The 24,500-nt window shown below is 38.3% G+C and overlaps 1 protein-coding gene across 3 annotated transcripts in view; it reads right to left on the bottom strand.

Annotated features, from left to right (window-relative positions):
* enox2 (ecto-NOX disulfide-thiol exchanger 2) overlaps window positions 1-24,500 on the bottom strand; it is a 321,929-nt gene that overhangs the window by 99,779 nt on the left and 197,650 nt on the right. For all 3 annotated transcript variants that reach the window (XM_038281359.1, XM_038281357.1, XM_038281358.1), the window contains one exon: window positions 13,779-13,907. In XM_038281359.1, coding sequence (XP_038137287.1) covers window positions 13,779-13,907 — 129 coding nt within the window. The remainder of the gene's footprint in view (window positions 1-13,778; window positions 13,908-24,500) is intronic.

Raw genomic sequence — 24,500 nt, 5'->3', positions numbered from 1 at the left:
CAACTTTATAAAAATGTTAACTCTGCATCAAAAAGATAAAATTGATGGTAATTTTGCCCTGTCTAAACAATCCTCAACAATAACTTGCTCTACCTGGCAGCTAAACACGCTTTCTACGGTAAAAAGGAGCCTTTCTTTTATCTCATCAAGATGAGTCATTGAGTGGTATGTAATCACCCCACCCTCCTTATATCAAACCAAACATGGACTCCTTGGTGAAGATAGGAACACGCTCACAGTAGTATCTGCTTGATGCACACAGTTGTGCAAGCAGCTTCTCATAGCTTATCCCATTGGTTTCAATGGCTCGCAAAAGGGAGGCGGCGCAGCAGTAAAACAAAGCGTCTTTCTCTCAGCTTGGAAAAAATGACACCAACTACAAATCAATATTTAATGATAGATGAATGTTTCATAGTGGGAAAGGCAATATTTCATCTTATATATGCCTAAAGTTGACTTTGGATGGCACAGAAAAGCAATATATATATAGGACCTTTAAAGATACAGAGAATCTCAGAAAAGGGCTTAAGTAACCGAGTTTTAACTTTTCTGGAATGGTGGTGTTGAAGTTTAGACTTGGAAAACTGCATTTAGTGCATTTTTAAAAGCATTCTTTTGGTTTAAGGGTATTAAAAGCATGTCCTGCTGGGTGGAGCGCAGCAAAGAAATGTTACTGAATGTAACAATGTTACTAACCAACTCCACTGAAGTGGCGTGTACGTACATTAAAGCAGCAACATAGAATATGCCGTGTTAGTTAATGAAGACCAGATTCGGAGGTCTGGATTTGGAGCTCTAGAACATCTGGTTCTACTTTGTACAAGGGGAAACACTGATAAATGTTGGGGAAACACATAATGAAGTCCGCCAGAAGTGGGTTTCTTTTCTCTCCGTCAGATGTCAAACATGTTAAAACCAGATGCTGACTCCTGCTGATTCAGTCCACAAAATACCAGGGATTTTACTCACTGAACTGCAGACATCCTGAGATCAGTAACAAGGATAACTCAAAATAAAACTTCTTAATCATCGTTGGCATTAAATAAATCCTTAAATATTTCTTAAACTTTCTTTAAGCAGAGGAGAATAACACTGCAGTCTCTTTCTCTTTTCTAAAACAACAAAAAGTCTATTGTCTCGATTACTGACTAAAAGAAAAATAAAGTCTCATGTTACTATATACATTTCTGGCTTCCAGATTCTCCAATATATGCTATTGCATAGTAGCAACTGACTGAATGCCCTAAATCGTGGCTGCACTGAAACTATACCACAGCACAACTTTGGAAAATCGACAGAGTTAAAAGTTAAGAAGTGGAAAATGTAGTTCCTTCTGCCACTATAACCAAAGCAAAGCACACAATCAATATTTTGCCAGTGATAAAATGAGCCATACCTTCCTTGTCAGATGTGGGTCAGATTCCTTACAGTAAACTGTCCTGGAGTTTAGCTTGCAGATCAATAATGTGTTGGAGATGCTGTTGCCCAGCCAAGATGCTGTCTGTCCCTCTGCGTCGTCTTCTCAGATGATTTGGCTCTATTACTACTAGGAGCTTTGCCTCGTCAATATGTTAGAACAACTGCAGGGTCAGTCTCCAAGCTGCTCCGTCTAAAGATCCCACCAATTTAGCATACGGGGCTTAAATGATGTTAAACGCTGTTATTTTGGGGAGAATTTAATCATGAAACCATGCATCAATCCCACTTTTTTTCACCATGATGCTGTGGGGGTTCCTTCTCTAATCTTATATCATTCATAGCTAGCCCAGTCCTGCCACCTCTCCTTTTCTGCTCCAGTCACAGCAGGAGAGATCCAAACTGCAAAGAATTTTCTCCATATGAAAAGACAGACATTGAATCCCAAAAGGGTTAATTCTGACTTTTTGAAATGCAGCTGGTAAAAAGTATTGTTGGTCATATTTTTGTCTTTTTTAACCTGTAGTTGAAATATGTCAAATCATTGCGTGCCTTTAGGTAAAGCAAGTAGATCCTCTAAAGGCTGAAATTGAACTGGCATGCAATATGATTTTGTGACATACATGAAAGGTAGATTTAATATTGCAAAATGATGTGTCAGAATGTTTTAGTGATTATAGCTCAGCAGAGCACTTTGTGCAGTGAAAAATACCCGTGGACAAAATTGTTGGTGCGCCACGTTTAGTGAAAGAAAAACAAACCCTATGGTCACAGAAATAACTTCAATCTGACAACAGAATTAATAGATTAAAAGATCAATGAAAATTAAGAAATAATAGTCAGGCATTGCTTTTCAAACATGCTTCAACAGGATTTATAAAAAAAGAAGAAAAAAAACTCATGACAGGTCTGAACGAAAATTAGAAAAGTGATGAAAATACTGTGACGAATTGACATTTAAATCAAGGTGTGTCTATTATTTAGCCTCTTAGGTGTTTAAAATCTAGTAATAAGTCAGTGGGTCTTAATAGAAGGGCTACTGTCACATGCTCTTTGGTGACATGGTGTGTATCACACACAACATGGACCAGAAGAAATTAAGGAAAGAGTTGCCACTGGAGAATAGAAAGAACATTATAGACAAAAATGTTAAAAGTAAAGGGTATTAAGACCAATTTCAAACAGGTTATTCAGAAATCTAAGATCTATGGGACTGTAGCCAACCTCCCTGGACGTGGCTGATGGAGGAACATCAATCATTGAGAGAAATAAAACAAAAGAGCTAAGAAAAACTTCAAGTTGAACTTTAAGTTTAAGGACCATCAGCAAAAGATAGCAAAATCCATCGCTGTTTGAGCCTAAGTGGATTTTATGGCCAAAAGAGGACAGCATTGTTGTAAACGAATTCTAATAAAGGCCAGACTGAAGACTGCATGTTGACAAGCCAAACAAATTCTGGGATGTTTTATGGACAGATAAGACAAAAAATTGAACTTTTTACCAGGGCAGATCAGCTCTATGACGGAAAAATGAAGCATTTCAAGAAAAGAAAACTCTGAATCTCTGCAGAATTCAACGAAATCTCAAGACTATTGAGGGATTTTAGAGACAGATGTCTCTAAAAGTGCTTGGGCATGGGTCTTTGAACAGGATAATAACCAAAACACACATCTAAAAATGCCCATGAATGGCTAAGAAGAAAAGTGGCCGCCTATGAACCCTGAACTAAATCCTGTTGAGCATCTTTGGAAGCAGCTGAAACATGCTGTCTGGAAAAGGCATCTTTCAAACCTGAGACAATCGAAGCAGTTTGCTCATGAGAAGTGGGCCAAAATACCTGCAGAGAGAAGCACTTTTCATTAACAGTTACAGGAATTGATTGATTGCGGTGATTATCTCAAAAGGTTGAACAACAAAAGGTTAACGGTAACATCATTTTTGTCCAGGCTTGTTTAATGAGTTTATTTTCCCAAATCATTCTGTTAAAGCATGGTTTACAAGCAATGTCTGAATTACCTTTGTGCATTTTCATTGAATGTTTATGTATCAGATTGAAGTTACTTCTGTGAGCATTATAGGTTTTTCTTTTATAAAATTAGGGGTATCAACAATTTTTTTCAAGATGTGTAATCCTCAACAGGGGAGCAACAACAAGCCTTAGCAGGAACAGGAAGGCTACTGTAAGGATGTTTATTTATTTCATTCGCTAAGGCTATTAAGAAGTCATCTGCACCAGTAAATAATTATTAACTGTTCACAACAGAAAGATCTGTTAAACTTTGACACCAGTGAGATATTTTGTCTCTGAATAAGGTGATATTTCAGATCATTTAACACCTCCAGGAAGTCGATAAAAGCTTTTCCTCTTAAAAAACAGCAATCACATTCTGTGATTTCCAACACTTTATCCTCCTTTCCAGAAGATAATTCAGATAAACTAGCTGAAAATGCAAGATTGATAGCAGGAAAGAAGTATGTATAGTACATTTGTGACTTTGTACTTTGATTATATTAGCTTGTACAAAACCAAAACCCAAAGCAACTCTAAAGATTAGAGAAAAATGGCTTTGGTATATTTATATTGAAATACAACCTCTAGGTATTATGATTGATGCTTGGACGCACACAATAATCTCTACTTAAACTACATAAATCACACCACCTGAAAAATGTCTCTCCAAATCTGTTCAATTATTTAATACAAATATAAAACAATTTTCTGATATAAGCAGCCGTGTTCTGTGCATCTGCAGAAACAAAACTGCCGTCATTGTTGATGTTCACAGGGTTTTGTCAGCCTGCTGTGTTGACGTTTCTGCCAAAAGATGTCCGCTTATCCAGCTGTCTGTCTGCATAAATCCACCTGGCTGAGGCAGGAAAAGACTCAGCTGAGGGAAAAAGAAAGTTAAATCTAGTGGACGAAGCAGAAACAGACTTGAGTTGGGGAAAGAAACCATCTGTGGCTAGACTTTAACTGAATGCGCCTAAACCTGAGACTATATAATTATATATATATATTTATATAAAATCACAAGGAAAGGATGAAAAAGTGATAGTGAATCCTTTCCTGTACTTAAAGGCAACAGGAGTAAAACAGATGATGTACTGTTATCATAAGGAATCAATAGCTAATCTACCTGGATTACTTCAAAGTCAAAGATGCCTTGGGAAAATACACATCCTGACACGCTAGACTTTGTGACATTGAAAGTGTTTAAAGCTTTTTGTTTAATACAAAAAAAAAAAAGGTTTCCAAAGGACGTGCCTGGTTGTTTAAAGGCTCATGGCCTGTTTAAGTTTTGTGCTTTAAAAGAACAGTTTATAAAAGACAACCTGACAGTTATAGTTTTTTGTTCTAGAAACCAACTCTGAGGTACTTTTCCCTTCAACGCTGTTGTAAACTGTGAAAAGAGAAGAGTAAGAAAATGACTTCCCACTTCCATACTTCTGCGGCTCACAGGAAAAGCTTTTTTTTTGGCTTTGATGATTCAGAAAAGGGTTTAAACTATAAACACACATGATAAAGAAAAGATGTATATCTATGCAATTTGTTCATCAAAATGAAGTTTATGCCTCTACTTAGGTACTGAAAACACTCCAACAACCTTTAAACACTAGATGCATTAGAAGTACATGATGGTTGTTTTTCTTGGTTAGTAGCTAATATAGAGTAGTTGGTTTTGCTCATAGCTGAAGTGAGGAGATAAACAATAAGGTTTCTAATGTGGATCCAGGTTAAAGTGAATAATACAACTACTGCAAAGATGAGGAAAACAAATCTACCATGAAAAAAACAAGATTTCAATTCATAACACAATAAATCAGTTCCATTTATCATCTAGTTGCACCTTGAAAATCTTATGTGCTACACTCCCTCATTTATTTCAAGCACTTCTGTATAAACAGCAAGGATCCTGAAATATCTGAACTTTTCTTCTCATTAAGACGAGAAGTAATCACTCTGCTGCTGCAAAGTTGCCGAGGTAGTGATGGTGAGATTCCATTTTTATTTCTCTGGCTTTTACATCCTTTAGTAAATTTTAAAGGAGATTGGGGATGTGTGTTGCGTGGAGGAAACCGCAGTAAGCACTATTCTGCTTGTGAATAACAAGCAACAAACCCAAACAAAACCTGCCACACAAAAAGACAGCATATTTAACTTAATAAAGAACTTAATATCAACATTTTACTAAAAACCAACACATAGTGTGCATTATAATGTTAATATTTACATATACCAGAAAAAATGTGTACCAACCAAACTGATCAAACCATCTGCTTGTTCAATGTTTAAAACCTGCGGCTTGCAGGGTCATGCTCTGACAATGTGCTGGCAACAATGCTAAGATAGCTCTACCTCACGCCGCGGCTTGGGTAAGCTAACGAGATCCACTCAGTTGCAGTGCAGTCCTGTTAGTTGGCAATTAAAAAAGTGAGCTCAACATTAGAGCCCTGCATTCGCGGGGCCCAACGCAAAACAGTGCAGCGGGAGACAAATATTGAAAGCTCATTGTGGGTGCGTATGGGAGTGGTGATAAGCAGCAGTCCAGTGAACAAAAAACGTATTTTAAAATGTAAAATAAATTCATAAATTATCAGTCTATGTTTATCATATATATATATATATATATACACATCACAATGTCCTGGGTGGGGTTCCATTATACGGTGTATGATACGGTATCATACGGTGCATCCTCAGTAGATTTTGGTAGGTTAGTTGAGTATTGCTGTGAAGCAGCAGCTCGTGCCACCTAACGCGCGTCATGCACTATGCGGTGAAGAATCGGCTAGTAATGTGCTCAGCAAAGCACAGCGTGTTTAATTCCTCAAACTAATGACACAAATTGCCTTGAGCAGTAGGCGAACGTGGGAATCATACGGGAATTGCGGGCGGGAGTGGGACAAAGTATTACAGGTGCGGACGGGAACCGGACTGAAAATCATAATTCTTTGTGGGAGCGGGACTGAACACCGCGGGAGCCTCTAGTCAACATCTCCACTGCTCCTCTGACTTTGGAAAAGGTAAGTTTCCAACGTCTTTTAACCCTTTCTCTCTGACATTACACGTTATTTGAGGAGGTTAGTGAAGAGGGTGACAGGTAAAGGTTTTTGCAAAGTGGTTGATGGGGGCCGATGACTCCCTTTGGGTTTATATATTGACAAAAAAGTGTAGCAATTACGCTTTCAACTGCGTCACCAAAGGTACTCTACATAGTATCTTTTTGAATCACTGTAACTAGTGTATAACGAAGTATTTAATGTGCATACATGATCAAACCTTAGCCAGGAAGTCTGGCAAAGGCAACTAGATGTTATGCCACAAAGAGAGAAACACCTGTCAATTTCAATTCTCAACATTAAAAAACATTACCAATCAATTAGACATAATGTGAGGCAGGCATGAAACATCTGATCTACTTCTGACTCGCTATCCAAGCCAGGGCTGCCTCCTACTGACCAATTTTCATCCATTTCTTCTTCTCTGCCTGAATCAGCATCATCAATCCATCGAAGCACTTCTAAAGTCTATTTCCTTTTAAAAATGATTTAGCAGCAGCATTACCTTAAGAAGTTAAAGTCCCCCACATATTAAGGTGTGCTTCATTTAATGGTGGTCTGCACGTAGTCAAGTCATACTCCAGACAGATTAGAAACAGACGTCCACTGGAGAGGTTTGTGCAAAGATCAGTTTGTGCGACCGCGTATGCTCATGTTGTGTCGCACAATGTTTTTTATGTGATACCAAGCTGATATGTTGTGAATTGATGCCATATTATGGATGAAGGAGTCAAAAATTTTAAAAGAATCTTGCAGGAGGTTAGAAACGCCTTGACTGAAACGCTTGAGTATTAAGTCTCAACTGTCAGCGGACACGAGGACTCCATGCACAGTATGTGGGGGGCCTTTAGAGTGTTCTAGGTAGAATGGTGGTTGTTAAGCAGTAGTGCATTTTCTACCAACCTGGGGAATAAATTACGATGCAGCTAATAGAGCTGCCAAAATGATGGATGTGGGATAACAAATTAAAAGTAATCAAATCAGTTTTTTCTCGCTGTTTGATTGAAAAAACAACAACATGGAATCGCAGGGCATACAAAAATAGATGATAACAACATCAACATAAGAAAAAAATTACTTCAAAATCTAAAAACCGTCAAAATGACTGCGTTTGAGAGTTTTAATATTAGTGGGGTTTTCTGTTCACGTCACATACTGTAACAGAGACCAAAGCCAACCGCTGTAAATAAGAAGATTGTTTTAGAAAAGCTGCCAGAGGGCTTGATTAAGTGTGAAAGCCATTTCATTAACCCTCCTGGCAGAAGATATTTTAACTAAACAAACAGGTGCAGCTTTATAACATTGCTAATTACTGCATTCCATTTAAGTTTGCCGGTTTCACGGCCCTGACACTGTATCACTGGCATGGCCTCCATTAGTGCCTTTAGTTACAGCTGTGCTTTTCCTGCAAGGAAGTTAAATGGCTGCTGTAAAAGGTTTCAAACAGCTGCAAATAGAGTTCAAAGCAAGAAAGTCAGTAGAGGTTCATCAGCCTCTATTAAACTGTAAAACTGAATCCAGGGGAGAGATGTTTATGTTTGCTAACAAGGCTCCAGTTTTTGGTCCTATGAACCTATGATGTTTAGTGTCTGCATCCATTTCTGGTTTTCAAACGAAAGCGGCAGGTAGTAGTCATTCTGAGCTGAACATGCGATTTTGTACTAGCACTGTTCTCAAAGTGGTATATTATCTACATTGGTGAACAAAGCATTTTGAAAGGCTAACATACCCAGGAAAACCCTCTTAGATTATACTAAATTTTAAAGCTTTAAGCCTTTATGAAGTGCCTCTCGTTCCTTGGTTGAAAGGCCTTTATTTACAGCGTTTCAAATAGATCATGCTTATGTTTATATGTGAGAGCATGAAAGTATATTATCCTTACCCTTTATTGAGGAGTGCATTTGGAGGACCGTTCATTTCCGTGTGCACGTAGACACACACACACACACACACACACACACACACACACACACACACACACACACACACACGTGGAGCCGCATGCAGAAACACATGGATCTGCACACAAACCTGCCGTGTTTCAAATATGAAACAGCATTTCAGCTAAGAAGTGGGAAGTGATTTATAAAAAGCTTTAGGGAAAGGCTTCTACCGAGGAGAGAGAAAAGACGCAGCAGAATAACTCTTCAGAGATGGAGAGTGGGAGGGTGCAGCTGAACCTAATGTTATAGATAGCAGTGCAATCGGTATGACTGGATATTGTGCCGGTGAGATAAGAATATGGTGGCTCAACTCTCTGAGTGGAAGATATATTGACAAACACTTCAAGAATTTTAACTGCTACATCCAAGCACCTTGCAACTGTCGGATAAAACGACATGCTGATTAATAAATCATACACTAAAGAATTAAAATAATGTTAAATATTTTGTTTTACCACCCTTTCCGCCAGTGCTACAGTGCAATGGACACAGAAACTGTGTTTTAAAACACATTTTGCCTCCTTACTTGCACATAAACGATAGAAACCTACCTGTTTGGAGACCTTGAGGCAGTGCTATGAAAACATGGATCCTCCCTGTGCCCTTCAGACTCTCATCGACTCAAACTCACCTTGAATGAACACATGCACTCCCACCCTGCTGGCAGACAGGAGATCAACCTTTGAAAGCAGGGGTGGAGGGTCCAGCTTCAGCAGGATTTACAAACAGGTGCTTCGTTAAGATGAACCGAGTGTTGTGGATTTTTTTTCTTTCTTTTACCAAATAAAATGTAGCACCATTGCTGCACCAGTACAATGGATAGAATTGTGTCATCAGGTCAATCTGATAGGTTGCATATTAAGGGGAGATATGAACGTGGCCTTCCAAAGTGGAGAGAAAATCGAAAGAAAAGGAGTAGGTTTAATTAGCAAAAAGGTTAAAAAAAAAAAAAAAAAAGGAAGATATGGGTGCTGCAGGGAAGAAAGTCGTTTTGCTTTGGAAGCTCCCTGCTACTTATTTATTAATAAAGAAATAAATCTTTTCTCATGCTTTGTCGGTTCTAATCCAAAAAACCACCAAACATTTTTGGTAGGAAATAAATTGGCTACTTAAAGGTGAAAACTTCGGAAAACTTCTGTCAAGGAATAAAAACATTCCTGGAATTCTTTGCATATTACCATTACTGCTAATTACTGGCACTAGTAAACCCCAGGTATTTGTTTTATTTCCCTTTGGGATTAATAAAGTACTCTTGAAATGAATTGTAATCTATAGCAACAATGCAATACTTTTTAAAATCTGGAAAGTTACATCTCACCTCTGCTTCTATTAAACTCTAAGCCTTGTTCTAAAAAGGTTAATAATGGAAAATAAATGTTATGTGAACTATGTGATAGTAAAAAATAAAGCTAATGTTAGAATTGAACGACTGTCTGTGTAATGTTTTACAAATGTATTGCATAAATAAAGTTAACACAGGAATCCTAGCAAAGATTTTACTCCCCTTTACTTCTTACTTCACTACCTTTACAACATTTTTACTAACAATACAAAATAAAAGAATATGTCTTAATTAAATATGTCTTAATTAAGACCTATCCATGTTAGCTTAACAAGTTTTTATGTATTTTTAAATGTATTTATTACTGTTTTCAAGGCTGCAATTTAAAATATGAATTTGTCTAGAGCTGTTCTAAATGAAATTTATTTTTGTTTACACTTGTGTATACAAAATGACAAAATAAATCTAAGTCTAACACAATGCATTGTGCACAGCTGCATGGACAGCAGTCTAGCAACATCAGCTCAGGTCCTGCCATATATAATTCTTATACAGATTTTATAGTTCAAATAAGAATCAATGAAAAAGTCAGAATATATTGTAGGGGTGACGAAAAATTTACGACTCAGTCAAATTCAGTTTGTTACCTTTTATTACCTTTCAACAGCCTTCATTTGAGGTCATTCAATTTACTACCTTTGATTACCTCATAGATAAAATGTAATAATGCTCAAATAAATCATGGTGAAATTCTTCATTTGAATTCAGATAAACATTTATAAAGCATGCATTATCATTTAAGTGTGTATTTAACTTAATCATATTTATCGTTGCTCGACTTAGTTGGTTCTGCTGGCTAATAATCATGTATATTTACATTAATCAACTTAATAATTAATCATAGTCCTATTTTGCATCACATTATGCTTTTTCAACATCAGTTTTACCCTAGAGTCAGAGGATGTGATACTCCTATGGACCATGGGATTTGTTTTTGTGCAGATGATCCAATCACCTCGTTAAAGGCCTCTTTAACGAGCTGAAGTGACAGTGTGTAGTATTTCACAAGAGGCTGTAGAAGTGGAAATGACTGGAAAACGTCGATATTTACGCAACAGGTTAAATATCGCTGTTTAACGACACATTTAAATTATTTATTTATACAAAAAATATCTGTTAGTGGCACTGAATATGAAACGAATCTTACAGAAATTTTCGAAAAATTAGTAAATTCCTGTAGGGCTATGTAGAATATGATCACCATGTTTATTCTTGCTTGTTTTTATAATCTCTCAGTTTGAAATTTTCCAATATTGGACCTAATATCTGTATACAGTCAGGCATTTTATTGTGGATTCACCCGCCATTTTTCTAATAAAACCTTTTGGTTTAATATCAATGTGCCGTAAAGAATTAAAAGCTTTAAAGTTCTGGACAAAAAATCCAAGTTATTTCTTCACCAAAAACACCTACGAAGGATTTTTAAGGATTAGAAAAGTTTCAACATGAAAATGTCTTTTATGTATCCTGATATCCCAAAAAAATTATTATTTTCATGAATTTCTTCGAATTCATTTTGTGGGATTAAAGATGTTGATCTTGTTTAAAGTGATTAAATCTAGCTTGTTATCTTAAGGTAAGGAAATCTTTTTTGTGTACAAATTTGTTATTTTAAACAATAATAATTAAACACTAATTCTTCATGAACAGATGTATTGTCATAGGATTTTGAGAAAACAACATGATCAAAATGTCTCCTTTCAGATCATAGATACATCATCCTATATTTATAGATGATTCAAAATTGAGCTTTCTTTGATACTGTTTAATTTCCTCATAATGTAAACTCTTGAGCGACAATATTAACGTATCAATTTTAACCCAAAGATCAATGCTGCAGATTATCATTGAGCGTCATGATTGAAAGATAATTAATTCTCGACTTGGAGAAAAAGGACATATTAATCAATGGCAGAAGCAAAGCTGGACGGCTTTCTCAGTTCAATTTCAATATAACTGTACAAAGTGCTTTACTGTAGATTTAAATCATAAAGTCAAAACCATCTATTTTGGTAAAACAGAACAAGAAGATCAACTTTTCAGGCTCATACTTTATTAAGGCAGTTTAGGATCCCTGAATTTCTCTAAATGTCTTTGTTAGTAATTTAAAGGAAAACATTCTGTTAAAACACACACAAAAAACTACTAAAACTCTTCTTTTAGTCAGTGTATTTTGGGTCATTTGATTTTATTTTAGAAATGGATATCAAATAAAACAAATAACAAGAGGCTATCCAATTTTTGTTCAAAAATACAAAACCAGTAATTAAAACACAATCTTTGTTTTTCTGTGTCAAAAAGTTTAGGCAAAACGTTTCTTTCCTTTTTTATTTTAATAACCATTAAAACTATTTACTTTAAAACAGACAGAAAAAAGTGTGTGCGGATGTTGTCGCTTCATAAGAGCACCATATTTGAGAGGGTGCTGCAGTATTGCTGCTTTAGCCCCGATTAGAACATCTTTAGGACCTTAATCAGTTGGGATTTTGGACATGGCCAATTAAGGCTCGCCTTTCATAGAAATCTCAGCACAAATTTTACAAGGAAGTTATGGAGCAAGAGGATGCTCTGCAAGAAACGTGATATTTTGCACTAAAAAAATCATGCAATGGTCTGTTTTTGCACTGCACTTCATTAACACAGAGGACCCCAAAGCTCCTCTTGCTAAAATCAGACCTTCACCCATTGACACAAACATTCACATGCTGATGGGGGTGAGCTGCTTTGTAGCCACAGCAGCCCTGGGCATTCACAGTAGCCAGGCTGCCATACAAGGCCGCCGGGCCCTCTGGCCACTCAAAGTAGGCAAGGCGAGGAAGTGTTTTGCCAGAGAGCCTGAGATCATTAGAGCAGAGGGGATGAACCAGCGAGCCAACAGCTGTAGGACAAACGCCTACCTCCTGAGCCATGGGATTGAAAAAAAACTGATTTTTTGCTGTAGAGTCAACAACAAAATGCAGCGAATGTCTACTGACACCACATCCAGGAGAGGCCAATCCTGCAATGTCAAAGACTGGATGCAACCAGCTGAGATCCCTTAGATAGAAAACTTTGAAGCACTGATTGAAAGTGCCTTAAGTTGACGTGTAATGTTTATAGATATAAACTAAATTAATGTTTCTAGCAGTCATTATTTTTCTCTCCATTTTGAGATATATGTATCCTTTTAAATTGTTGGTGCTCTTATGAAATAATTGAAAACATCCTGTGTGGAAAAATGAGAAAATGTGCTTTTTAAGTAACGTAATTTTGTATTAATCGAAACAGAAAATGAAATGCAAATTGTTTTCAAAGTTTCTCTCATCCCTTTTCCCACAGATAAAAGAGACCCACTTTCAATTACAAATTTTCTTTTTTTATTTTGCATCATAAAAAAATAAAATAGCCCATTTTTCTTTTTTTTTTTAACATAATTTCTAAAAGGAACATGGATGACCAAAGGATACACTGACCGTTTTTTGTACGGAGGAAATTTCAAGCTACTGAACAGGTTTGTGATTAGAAAGGGTTTAGTAGAAAATGTGAATCTGCTGATATCCGGCAAGCTTTTGGAGGGAAAGCAAACCAAACCCACTTTTTGCCCTCTGTGAACTCTAAACATACAAAGCAACGTCTTGCTTCCTTTTTCTGCTCTGAACCTGACTGAGTCACATCAGCCTCCGTCAGTCAGAGCTTGACTGCATGTGCCAGCATATTGTACTTCCATGTTGGTGACTCAGCTCATCCGGGTTGTTTCAACATGCTTTTATATGAGCAGCAGAGACAGAGATATGCTTTCCCACCTTTTAATGTAACACCGCAAGAGACTTCAGGGAACAAAGCCAATACAGTGCTGCATACAGAGAAGCCTTCCACTTTTTACCACCTGCTTCAGTTCAATAAATCCTAACATTTCCATTAGCTGCAAAGAAAAAGATTGTTTGGTTTTCTACTAAAAATAATCTGAGAACAATGAAGCCCATATTGGGGTAAAACTTCATCATGGATGTTAAGTTTAAACATGAAATGGGTTTTACCTGGTATAAGCGGCTGTCCGGTCATTCCTATAGGAGGCATCCCCATGTTGTTCATAGCTGCCCAAGGGTTGGGGTCTGACATGGGCATCGTCATTGAGTTGGAGTCCATTGTCATGTTACAGATCCCTTCTGCAAAACAAAAGGAAAAAGAAAATGGGCTGCTGGATGAACAGTACATCAAAAAATAAGCCTGAACCAAAGGAGGCAGTGATTCTCAGCTGGGTCGATACGTACATAAAATAAATTCCAGCAAAACCATGAAATTTTAAACACTATGCCGCCTTTTTGAAATGCTGTCATTTTTTATTTTACTTCCAAGGATCACTACTAGTGAAGGAACATTTACTGTAATCCAGTTACTGTTCTTTCTTGGAGCACCTGTACTATGGCAGGAACTGATGTGCATGGCATTGGTAGAGTCTCTGCTATCCCTTGTCTGGCTGCACGGCCTGTAAACCCTTATTTAATCTCTACATCACAAACTATAGCACCACTGTCACTTTGATGTAACCAAGTCAGCAAGGCTGTGAATAACCGGTGAGTCAGAAGAGCAGGAGAACTTTGGCTTTCTGATGCAAATTAAGGAATCTGATGAAGTTTTAAGTGTTATATTCATAACAGCTCAGGTTTCATTTAAGAATCTTTAAGATGTGGGAATCACCTACCAAGAGATGTATTAATATACAACTTGGTACAGTTTAATGATATATTTTGGAGGACATACAGAAGCAAATAGTGTAAAAATGACTTTGCTAGAATTTAAACATAAGTGGGACTCTGGAGTAAGAATGTTGTGTTTTTAAGGCCATTTTCTAGTCAACAATTGTTCCTTTGTTTGTTCTCTGAGGGGACAGAAGTATGGAGAGATATTTGTGCCATCGGTTTGAGCGCGCAGGAACCAATCCGAGCGCGCAGTGAGACAACACGCGCGCGCGCAAAACCGGTCTGGCGCGCGCTCAACTCTGAAAAACCCTCTCAACACACTGTTCTCGCGCTCAGTTTCATCTCTGCGCGTGCTCGAATCCGTCTCTGCTCGCGCTCGCTCGACCTGCTCTCTCTCCGCGCTCAACACCAGCTGTGCGCTTATGGAGAGATATTTGTGCCATCGGTTTGAGCGCGCAGGAACCAATCCGAGCGCGCAGTGAGACAACACGCGCGCGCGCAAAACCGGTCTGGCGCGCGCTCAACTCTCGCGCTCAGTTTCATCTCTGCGCGTGCTCGAATCCGTCTCTGCTCGCGCTCGCTCGACCTGCTCTCTCTCCGCGCTCAACACCAGCTGTGCGCTCGGCTGTTTCTCCGCTCGCTCGACTCTCTGCGCTCGCAACTTCAGCAATGTATGTAAATGAACCATACCATCAGCCAATCACACTCAGCTTCTTTTCATCCAATGAAAGCATTCCTTCCTTCTTCTTCTTCTTTTCTATCATGGCGGATCGCAAGCAACTTTAAGGTGCATACCGCCACCTACTGTTCATGAGTGTGTAGCAACATTGTTTTACATCTATTAAATTCTATTTTTTAATTTTGCATTCTGAAGATAACTAAATAATGCTTTCCTTAATCTATAAACATCCTTTATATTTCCTTTATTTCCCAATAATCCTTTAAGACTCCATTCTTGGCCTGTCATTTCAACTACTCTTCTCAATTTTTCCCTTTCAGGTTCATATGTTTTACAGTTCATTAATATGTAAGCATTCGTTCCAAATACTACATCCGGTTAGATGAAAAAAAATACATAAATAAATAAAAACACAATCAGGAAAATCCAACAACTCTTACAGTTATTTTGTCAACATTCCTAAGATAGTACTATAAAATATCTTGAATTATCTCAAATAAACTTCAGTAAAACAGTTATTAGATCATTGCCTCATCCATCTCTTTTACCTGCTATTGACATGGATTTAAATTTGATGTTTTAAAAGAAAAATAAGGAGGATATTTCAGGTTCCAGTATGGTTCAACAATATATAGATAAAAAATATTATGGATATGTTAAATTTTTTATGGATGCTTCAAAATATTCCAATATTAGGAATGGTGTTTTGTTTTAGTTTCATAATTTATTTTTAAATCGGGTAAAAGAATCAGTGATGGAATTCAGCCTACAAAGGAGAAATGTTTTGGATCATATTGGCCTTACAATGGATTGAAGAAATCGTTCCATTAAGAAGTTTAGTTTGCTCTGATTTTAGATCAGCGACCGTTATATTAATTTAAACGCAATTATTCAGACAGCAGACCTGATCTGAAATTTAACAATTATTATTTAGAAGACCTTTTACAGATGGACTCTAAATAAGAGGGTTATTCTTTATTATATATATTAAAAAGAATAATTTGATAAACAGGATTTTTCAGTTGGTGGCGGTAATTGTTGTTTGCCAACCTCCATAAAAAACAACAAAAAGAAGAAACACCCGCCACAAAAGCTAAGAGTAAGGCCAATATGATCCAAAACATTATCTATATACTGTTGAACCATACTGGAACCTGAAATATCCTCCTTATTTTTCTTTTAAAACAGCAAATTTAAATCCATGTCAATAGCAGGTAAAAGAGATGGATGAGGCAATGATCTAATAACTGTTTTACTGAAGTTTATTTGAGATAATTCAAGATATTTTATAGTACTATCTTAGGAATGTTGACAAAATAACTGTAAGAGTAGTTTGATTTTCCTGATTGTGTTTTTATTTATTTATTTATTTTTTTTTCATCTAACCGGATGTAGTATTTGGAACGAATGCTTACATATTAATGAACTGTAAAACATATGAACCTGAAAGGGAAAAATTGAGAAGAGTAGTTGAAATGACAGGCCAAGAATGGAGTCTTAAAGGATTATTGGGAAATAAAGGAAATATAAAGGATGTTTATAGATTAAGGAAAGCATTATTTAGTTATCTTCAGAATGCAAAATTAAAAAATAGAATTTAATAGATGTAAAACAATGTTGCTACACACTCATGAACAGTAGGTGGCGGTATGCACCTTGAAGTTGCTTGCGAACCGCCATGATAGAAAAGAAGAAGAAGGAAGGAATGCTTTCATTGGATGAAAAGAAGCTGGGTGTGATTGGCTGATGGTATGGTTCATTTACATACATTGCTGAAGTTGCGAGCGCAGAGAGTCGAGCGAGCGGAGAAACAGCCGAGCGCACAGCTGGTGTTGAGCGCAGAGAGAGAGCAGGAGAGCAAGCGCGAGCAGAGACGGATTCGAGCACGCGCAGAGATGAAACTGAGCGCGAGAACAGTGTGTTGAGAGGGTTTTTCAGAGTTGAGCGCGCGCCAGACCGGTTTTGCGCGCGCGCGTGTTGTCTCACTGCGCGCTCGGATTGGTTCCTGCGCGCTCAAACCGATGGCACAAATATCTCTCCATACAGAAGGGCTACCGTTAGTCTGCAGTCAGTCTCTGAGCACTGATTTCAACAGTACTGTCACAGACATCTATTTATTTTAGCACTGTTTGTTTTGTAGCTTTAGCCGGCTGGCCTCGACACTTTCTGTCTCAGTGACCAGCACTGAGAGCCAACTGGAATTGACCCTGTATCACTTTGGAAAAGCAACAACGATTTTTTTTTAGCCTTCCCTGGCAGAGAAAGGTCTACAAATGGGATTATATTAGTAATATCAACAAGAAAAGGAACACCGATGAGTCTTCCCCTCTGCTTTTCTCTTCGAGGCCATAGAAAATAATGTCTAAAAGGAGATTATTATGGCACTAAGCATAAATCCTGATTGTATCTAGTACTGCTCAGACAGCCTGTTACTAAAATGTTGATAAATCTTCTATTAAGCCCAGCATTATGCACACATCTTGCCAAACCAACAGGCCCAGAGTTTCTGTACTCGAGTGCTGCATATTAAAGCGAATGCACGATAAAAATGCTGCAAGAAGGTCAACATGTACACATCATATGTCAACCGGCAGCTTATTCTTCCCATCTATTTCACAGCTCTAAACGCTCTTTAATTCTCTCATCTGGTGGACCTCTTTCTCTCTGACAGACCTGTAAATTGCTGTGACTGCTGGCCAAGCCCGGCTGCCCTCTTCTACAATGCCAAAGCAAGCACAACTGGTAATGATGGGGAAAGCAGCACTCTGCGCACCCTTTACACAGCACAAGGTCTCAGGCAGAGCGTACTTCGGAGCCAACAGGTATAAATGTATGTGCTTCTGTCTGAACACCAGCCAATATATTGGTATTCTTGGAGTTGAGACACGGCTGGCAATGTGTAATAATGCTGTGTGCCTCTTTGCCTTCCTCTCTGAGTCACTAATTGCAGAGCTGTCTGCCGTTGCTGCCACAGAGAGGTCTGATAAAACCATGCGTGCCTGTGTGTCACTGTGATAATGCTGCTGACGAGGACTTCACAAGCTTGTTAACGAACACAGTCCTATTAACTGGGGACACTTTTACAGGAGTTAAAATGAAGGAGGAGAAGAGCGGTAGGGAGCTGTTTTATAGCGGTTTTATTACAGTTTACAGTACATTAACCAGACTCTCCAGAGAGCTGATGAGTAAACTCAATCTGAGTTGGACAGGTGATGTCTTCTGTTTAGAAGAGTCTTTCAGGGTCCATAAAACCAATAATGATCAGTAACCGTAAATAAAAAAATAAAGAGTTTATAGTAATGTTGTTTATCAGGTTTACAAGAATTTTGGATGGACAAACAAATGGAAGGAATTCATTATATAAAAAAATATAACAGAGCCTACAGATGGATGGACAGACGGATGGCTGCCCAAACAATAGAATGGATTCACAGACAATCAAACTGATATAAACCAATAAATGGAAAGATAAAAGAAATATGAATCGTGGAATGGTGACGAATGCATAGATGAAACTGTGTGTTTGTATTGAAGTGTTTTTCTGCCATGATTGAGTTCAAGTGAGATTAAAAATCTCTTTTTTTTCAGGGTAGTCCAAGCCAAGAAGCAGCAACAATACAAAAAAGTAGAAAAGGGGGAAAATGTTAAGCAATTTAAGAAAAACAAAAACATTTGCCTAAGGAACTTTTAGTTTGAAATTAAAACCAACCACTTCCTGAGCAGAGAAGAATAAAATTAATTTCACCCAATTCAGTCCACGCAAAAGAGAGAAAGAAGCAACAAATGCTGAAAAAATCTTTTTTTTGAGTATCAAAAATTGTTACCGTAATTTTCGGACTATTAGCCGCAACTGAATATAAGCCACAGAAGCTAAATTGCATGATTTGTACATATACAAGCCGCACCGGACTATAAACCGCAGGTTTTTTATGTTTAACACAAACTGTCTTGCGCTCGCAATTTTCGTCTTTTCGCTGTCGTTCTGTCTCGTACCACTCGCAGTAGAAGTCTGCTTCCCGAGGACCTTCGCATTCCCGCACGCGTGGCTACCGTACTTGTGTGTTGAAGCAAATGTGACATCAACATGGTGGATGGTAAAATCCATAGATTTAGCTATTACCGTAGTGGCCGTTAGCTGTAAAAGTCTATAGATAAGCCGCATTGTTATATAAGCTGCAAGGTCGAAAAATGGGGAAAAAGTTGTGGCTTATAGTCCGAAAATTACGGTAATATGATTTCAGCCATTTTAGACCACAGATATAAGATAACTATATATGAAATATCCATAGTTTATTTTTATTTTAGTTTCCCTCTATAAAGTCTTCCTTCAATGTATTTAGATTATCAATTAGGAAAAAAAAATCTAATAAAAAAAAAAAAAAAAAACTCATTGTGTGATCAGACTGGAATTAACTAAAGGAACTAGATACAAATTCTATTCTTTTTGTTTCTAACCTTTTTTTAAGCCTTAAGACAATAAAGATAAGATAAAAAGATGGTGCTTATCCATACTCTAAATGCAGGTTTAAGAAAAACGTTTATTATTGTATCAATAGTCTCAAGGATAAAAACATGAACAAAATCCATCCATTCTAGTTCCTGGCCAGAGGACGGGCCACATATTGATTGTGTGGCTGAAATTAAAGTCCCACGCTTTTAATCGATTCAGTCAGAAATGTTCAAGTGTGCCCAGAGTACAGGTCAAGTTATCTCCACTATGCTCGCCTCTTGACCCAGCAGACAAAAGTCTCCATTTGAGTCCGTCACCCCAGCATTCATGCGCTTCTACTGCGGCACACAGTCGCTTAGCCGTCTGAATTTGTACACCAATTTATTTTCATCATACAAAAATACGTGCCAGTGGTAAATCCGCTCTTCCATTTCCACAGCATACATCTTATTTTATTCAACTTTCTGGGGGTCAGCGTCTGTATGCCCGTCCTTCAGTACTTTTGAAATGACAACATGCCCTTGAGGGCATCAGTTTAGCCCCTAAACGTGCCATGTGACACTCATGGACTGATATGTGACGTCTAGGAAGGAATAACAAACATCTCCCGATGCTCAGGGCTTACAAATGGATGAGGGTACAGAGCAGACAGATTCACCTTGGTAGAAAGACTAGAAATATAGTAAATACCAAAAAATATCTAAAAATGAAGCCATAAATGTCTAACTGAAAAAATAAATACAAGCTTAAAGGAAAGACTGAAAAATAAATTCATATTTTCTCTCAAATAAATATTTCATGCTAATGGCGAATCTAATTACATCGTTTGAGCGATCATAGCATGTGTAGCACAAGACCTCCTGACACAGAGGACGGCGAAATGTGGAGCTCTGAAGGCTGGGACTTAATAAGTCAATCTGGTTAAGCTTGGCCGCATTTAAATCGAGGTGTAGAGGTCAACATTTTTCCTCTCCTCGTGGGATGGCCTAGCACCATTTAGAAATGCAATGCTTTGATATGCTGTAAAACAGACAGGATTACAACATGTCCCCTTTTTTTTTAGGTTACATATTTTTGCACTCTTAGACACAGTAGAAATCTGTTTAAAGCCTTAGAAAATTTATGGAGAAAATGATCAATAAATTCATTCTGTTTCAGTCATGTCAGTTAAAAAGCAAAACGTACATTATCTAGTGTCATTTTCCACATTGCAGTATATTGAAAGCATAATTTTCTGTTGACTGTGAGTTGGAAAAAAACGGTTTTCAAGAAATCAAGATTAAAATGTATTAAAGAAATAAAAATATTTTAACACAGAAATGCTTCAGTAAATAATTGGAGTCTGGGGACGCACTGATAGAAAAATTTGGGCCTGTATAAATATTAATATTGCCGTTATGGCTGATTTCCCTACCATTTGGACACAGTGAAAAAAGGGGCAGAGTGCTTACACTGCTTTAGTTAAACAGCCAGAGTCCTGTGCTGTGGCTCTATCACTGTAGCATGACCAAACAAACATTACATGACCTATCCCATGACCATCAGCTGTTAAAAATTGCAGTTTTACTTATTAGCCATATACCTATGTTTAAAATCACTAACATCAGCAGATATAGATGTCAATGAGATATATCCTGCATCCCTAATGGGGTCTGACAAAAAAATCTAAAGAATCTAGCTACTTATAAAGCACCCCTGCATCCATGCAGATTTAAAAAGTTGAGTGGAAGGAAAAACTGGGCTAAAAAAAGGTGCAAAAGGAACAGGATCACTACACCATTTGCAGGTATGCAAAGCCAGGTGCATGGAGACACTGCATTAAGAGTCACAACACAAAGATGTGTTTAAGATATGAGCTACAGTGGTGTATTCATTCTGTTTAGCCACTTCTGAAATAAAGACAACATTGAAACAATAACTGAGGCTGTAACCCAAAAACCTGAACTTGTTAAATGGAGCACTGGGCAATTATTTGCTTTGAAATACAGTCAAAATATAAGTAATCATAACTTTCAAATCCCACACATTGCATTTAGCAAAAGTAGACACTGACTTTCTCACTCTAGCCCTTTAAGGGGCAGTAATATGCTGAAAGTGGGTTTGCAGCACCAAAGAAGAAAAGAGAAAACTGAATCTAACATGCAGATCCATAGCCTCGTGAGACCATTCTGATCTCGCGAGCTTTCAAGATTTCACTCGCTAATCAGTCTGGAGACTCTCCTTTGAAGAAAATTTGGAGCCTTTCACCAAACGAACGTCCAATCAGCGTTGGCTTTGAGGCGGGTTGAGGTGTGACGCAACGAGAAGCGCGACAGTTCAGTCTAAAGAACATGGCGGCTTCAGCCGATGAAACTAGCGTTAGCGTGGCTATTGAGCAAGTTTTATCAGAATTACAGAGTATTTCTTCGCTGAAAGAAGAGCAAAACACTGCTCTGGAGGCTTTTCTCAGAGGAAAATATGTTTTTGCTCTTCTCCCGACTGGTTTAGGCAAGAGTTTGATCTATCATTTAGCTCCTTTTTGTCGTCGCTCTGTTACGTCATATGCTTCGTTGATCTGATTGGTTTATTTGGCCTGTCTATCACCAACATTGGCCAATCAGCTAACCAGTATTTTAGCCCCTTCCCAAAATTACTTCAACGGAAAGTTTCCAGATGGATATGCGGAGCAAATCCATCTGGCGGAGTCAGGTTAGCAGATCCATGCATATGAGTAAAAGTCACATTTTTAACATAACAATAAAGTCCTGCGACAATTATTGCTGTACAAGTTAGCTTTCAAAACCATTAAAACAATGAAACCCTGGAGTGAAGTAAAGCCAAGGGCAACAAAACATGCTTGTGTTTAGTGCACAGGAAAATCAGAATAAAATTACAATATTGGCAAAAAAGAAAAAAAAAAATCACGATTTAGATTTCTGCTAAATCATCCAGCCTTAGTCTAATGTTTAGTTTCCAGAGTTAGTGATAATTTAAGCTGCCATGTCATCTCCTGGTACTGCTGCACTGTTTTCTTTAGTGCAAAGTCAGCGCAGCAATTTACCAGGGAATAATTCGGTACTTTCCTTTGCTGACAAGCTTTATAGAGACACAGCGTTCATTTTCCAGCAGGACTTGCTGCCTGCATACGCTGCCAAAAGTACCAATACCTGGTTTAATGAGCAAGGTATCACCACTAAACTGGCCTGACCTAAACCTTAAAGAGAATCTATGCAGTCAAGAGAGAGATGAGAGATGCCAGATCCAATAATGCAGACAGGCGGAGGGAAACCCGGGCCTTTAACACCTCAGCAGAGGCAGGCACAAAAAATACTTTTTAGTGGAAAAACTCGTTTTGCATTAAAAAAATTTTTTTTTAAATGTTTAAATGAAACATTTTCCCATTAAAGATGCATATGTTCTATACACTATATTGCCTAAAGTATTTGCTCACCCATCCAAATTATTGGAATCAGGTGTTCCAATCACTTCCATGGCCACAGGTGTATAAATTCAAGCACCTAGGCATGCAGACTGTTTTTACAAACATTTGTGAAAGAATGGGTCGCTCTCAGGAGCTCAGTGAATTCCAGCGTGGAACTGTGATAGGATGCCACCTGTGCAACAAATCCAGTCGTGAAATTTCCTCGCTCCTAAATATTCCACAGTCAACTGTCAGCTGTATTATAAGAAAATGGAAGTGTTTGGGAACGACAGCAACTCAGCCACGAAGAGGTAGGCCACGTAAACTGACGGAGCGGGGTCAGCGGATGCTGACGCGCATAGTGCGAAGAGGTCGCCAACTTTCTGCAGAGTCAATCACTACAGACCTCCAAACTTCATGTGGCCTTCAGATTAGCTCAAGAACAGTGCGCAGAGAGCTTCATGGAATGGGTTTCCATGGTCGAGCAGCTGCATCCAAGCCATACATCACCAAGTGCAATGCAAAGCGTCGGATGCGGTGGTGTAAAGCACGCCGCCACTGGACTCTAGAGCAGTGGAGACGCGTTCTCTGGAGTGACGATCCGTTCTCCATTGCCAAATTACATCAACGGAGTTCTGGTTTGCGGCTTGCTGGGGAGTCAGGTTACTAGATCGACTGCATATGAGTGTCACATTGTTAAGTACGTAAAGTCCTGCGAAATTTTTGGTGTAAGGTTTGCTTTTCAGAACATTAAAACAATTGGGCCCTTGCAGTGAAAGTAAACTCTGAAGGCTTCAACATACAATGACTTTTATGCGACAATTCCAGTCAAAATCTATATTGTGGGAAAACAGTTTGAGATTTGGCCTTCCTCCACTATGACTGTCAAGTCTAAGCGTTCCTAAGATGGATGACAAGTTTGCTGCATGAATCTTGGTACTGCTGCACGTTATCCTGGCAACTCACAGCCCGGATATGGAACATCCTTTGCATGAAAGTTTAGAGGGAGACTGAGCAGTCCATTTCCAGCCAACATTCTAGTTACCTGAAGAGCCTTTATAAGTCAAGGAGTGTCTAGAAAACGTCCCCCCCACCCACCGTATGACGCAACCCCTTACGCTGAAGTATATATCAGCATTCAGGATATTGCCAATGGCAATTAAAGGAATAGTGATTTCGATTCAGCTCGGCTTCATCCAGCCCAAAGCTTTCCTGATATTCATTCTCTGCAGGCCGTGACCAGCCTTTAGCTTCCCGAAAATTCCCCCAGGAGGTGGATAGGAAATTAAGTCATTTAAAGGCCCATTGGCCGTAAGCCCCAACAGCAGGCAGAGAGACGCTGGGGGCCATTTAGTCTAAAATGTGCATGGTTTTAACAGCTAACCAGAGATTTATGACGGCCCCTAGAGAGCAAATTCAAGGGGGAGCTGAAGAGATGAGGAATGGAGATAAAATGAGAAAGAAAGGCTGCCTTTATTGAAGGGTTGTGATGCTGATGTGAGAGAATGACAAAAGAAGCTGGTGAAAAAG

Source organism: Cyprinodon tularosa, unplaced genomic scaffold (genome assembly GCF_016077235.1).
Source record: "Cyprinodon tularosa strain WSP-4 unplaced genomic scaffold, ASM1607723v1 ctg17, whole genome shotgun sequence".
Classification (NCBI taxonomy): domain Eukaryota; kingdom Metazoa; phylum Chordata; class Actinopteri; order Cyprinodontiformes; family Cyprinodontidae; genus Cyprinodon; species Cyprinodon tularosa.
This window is presented reverse-complemented; position numbering and strand designations above follow the sequence as displayed.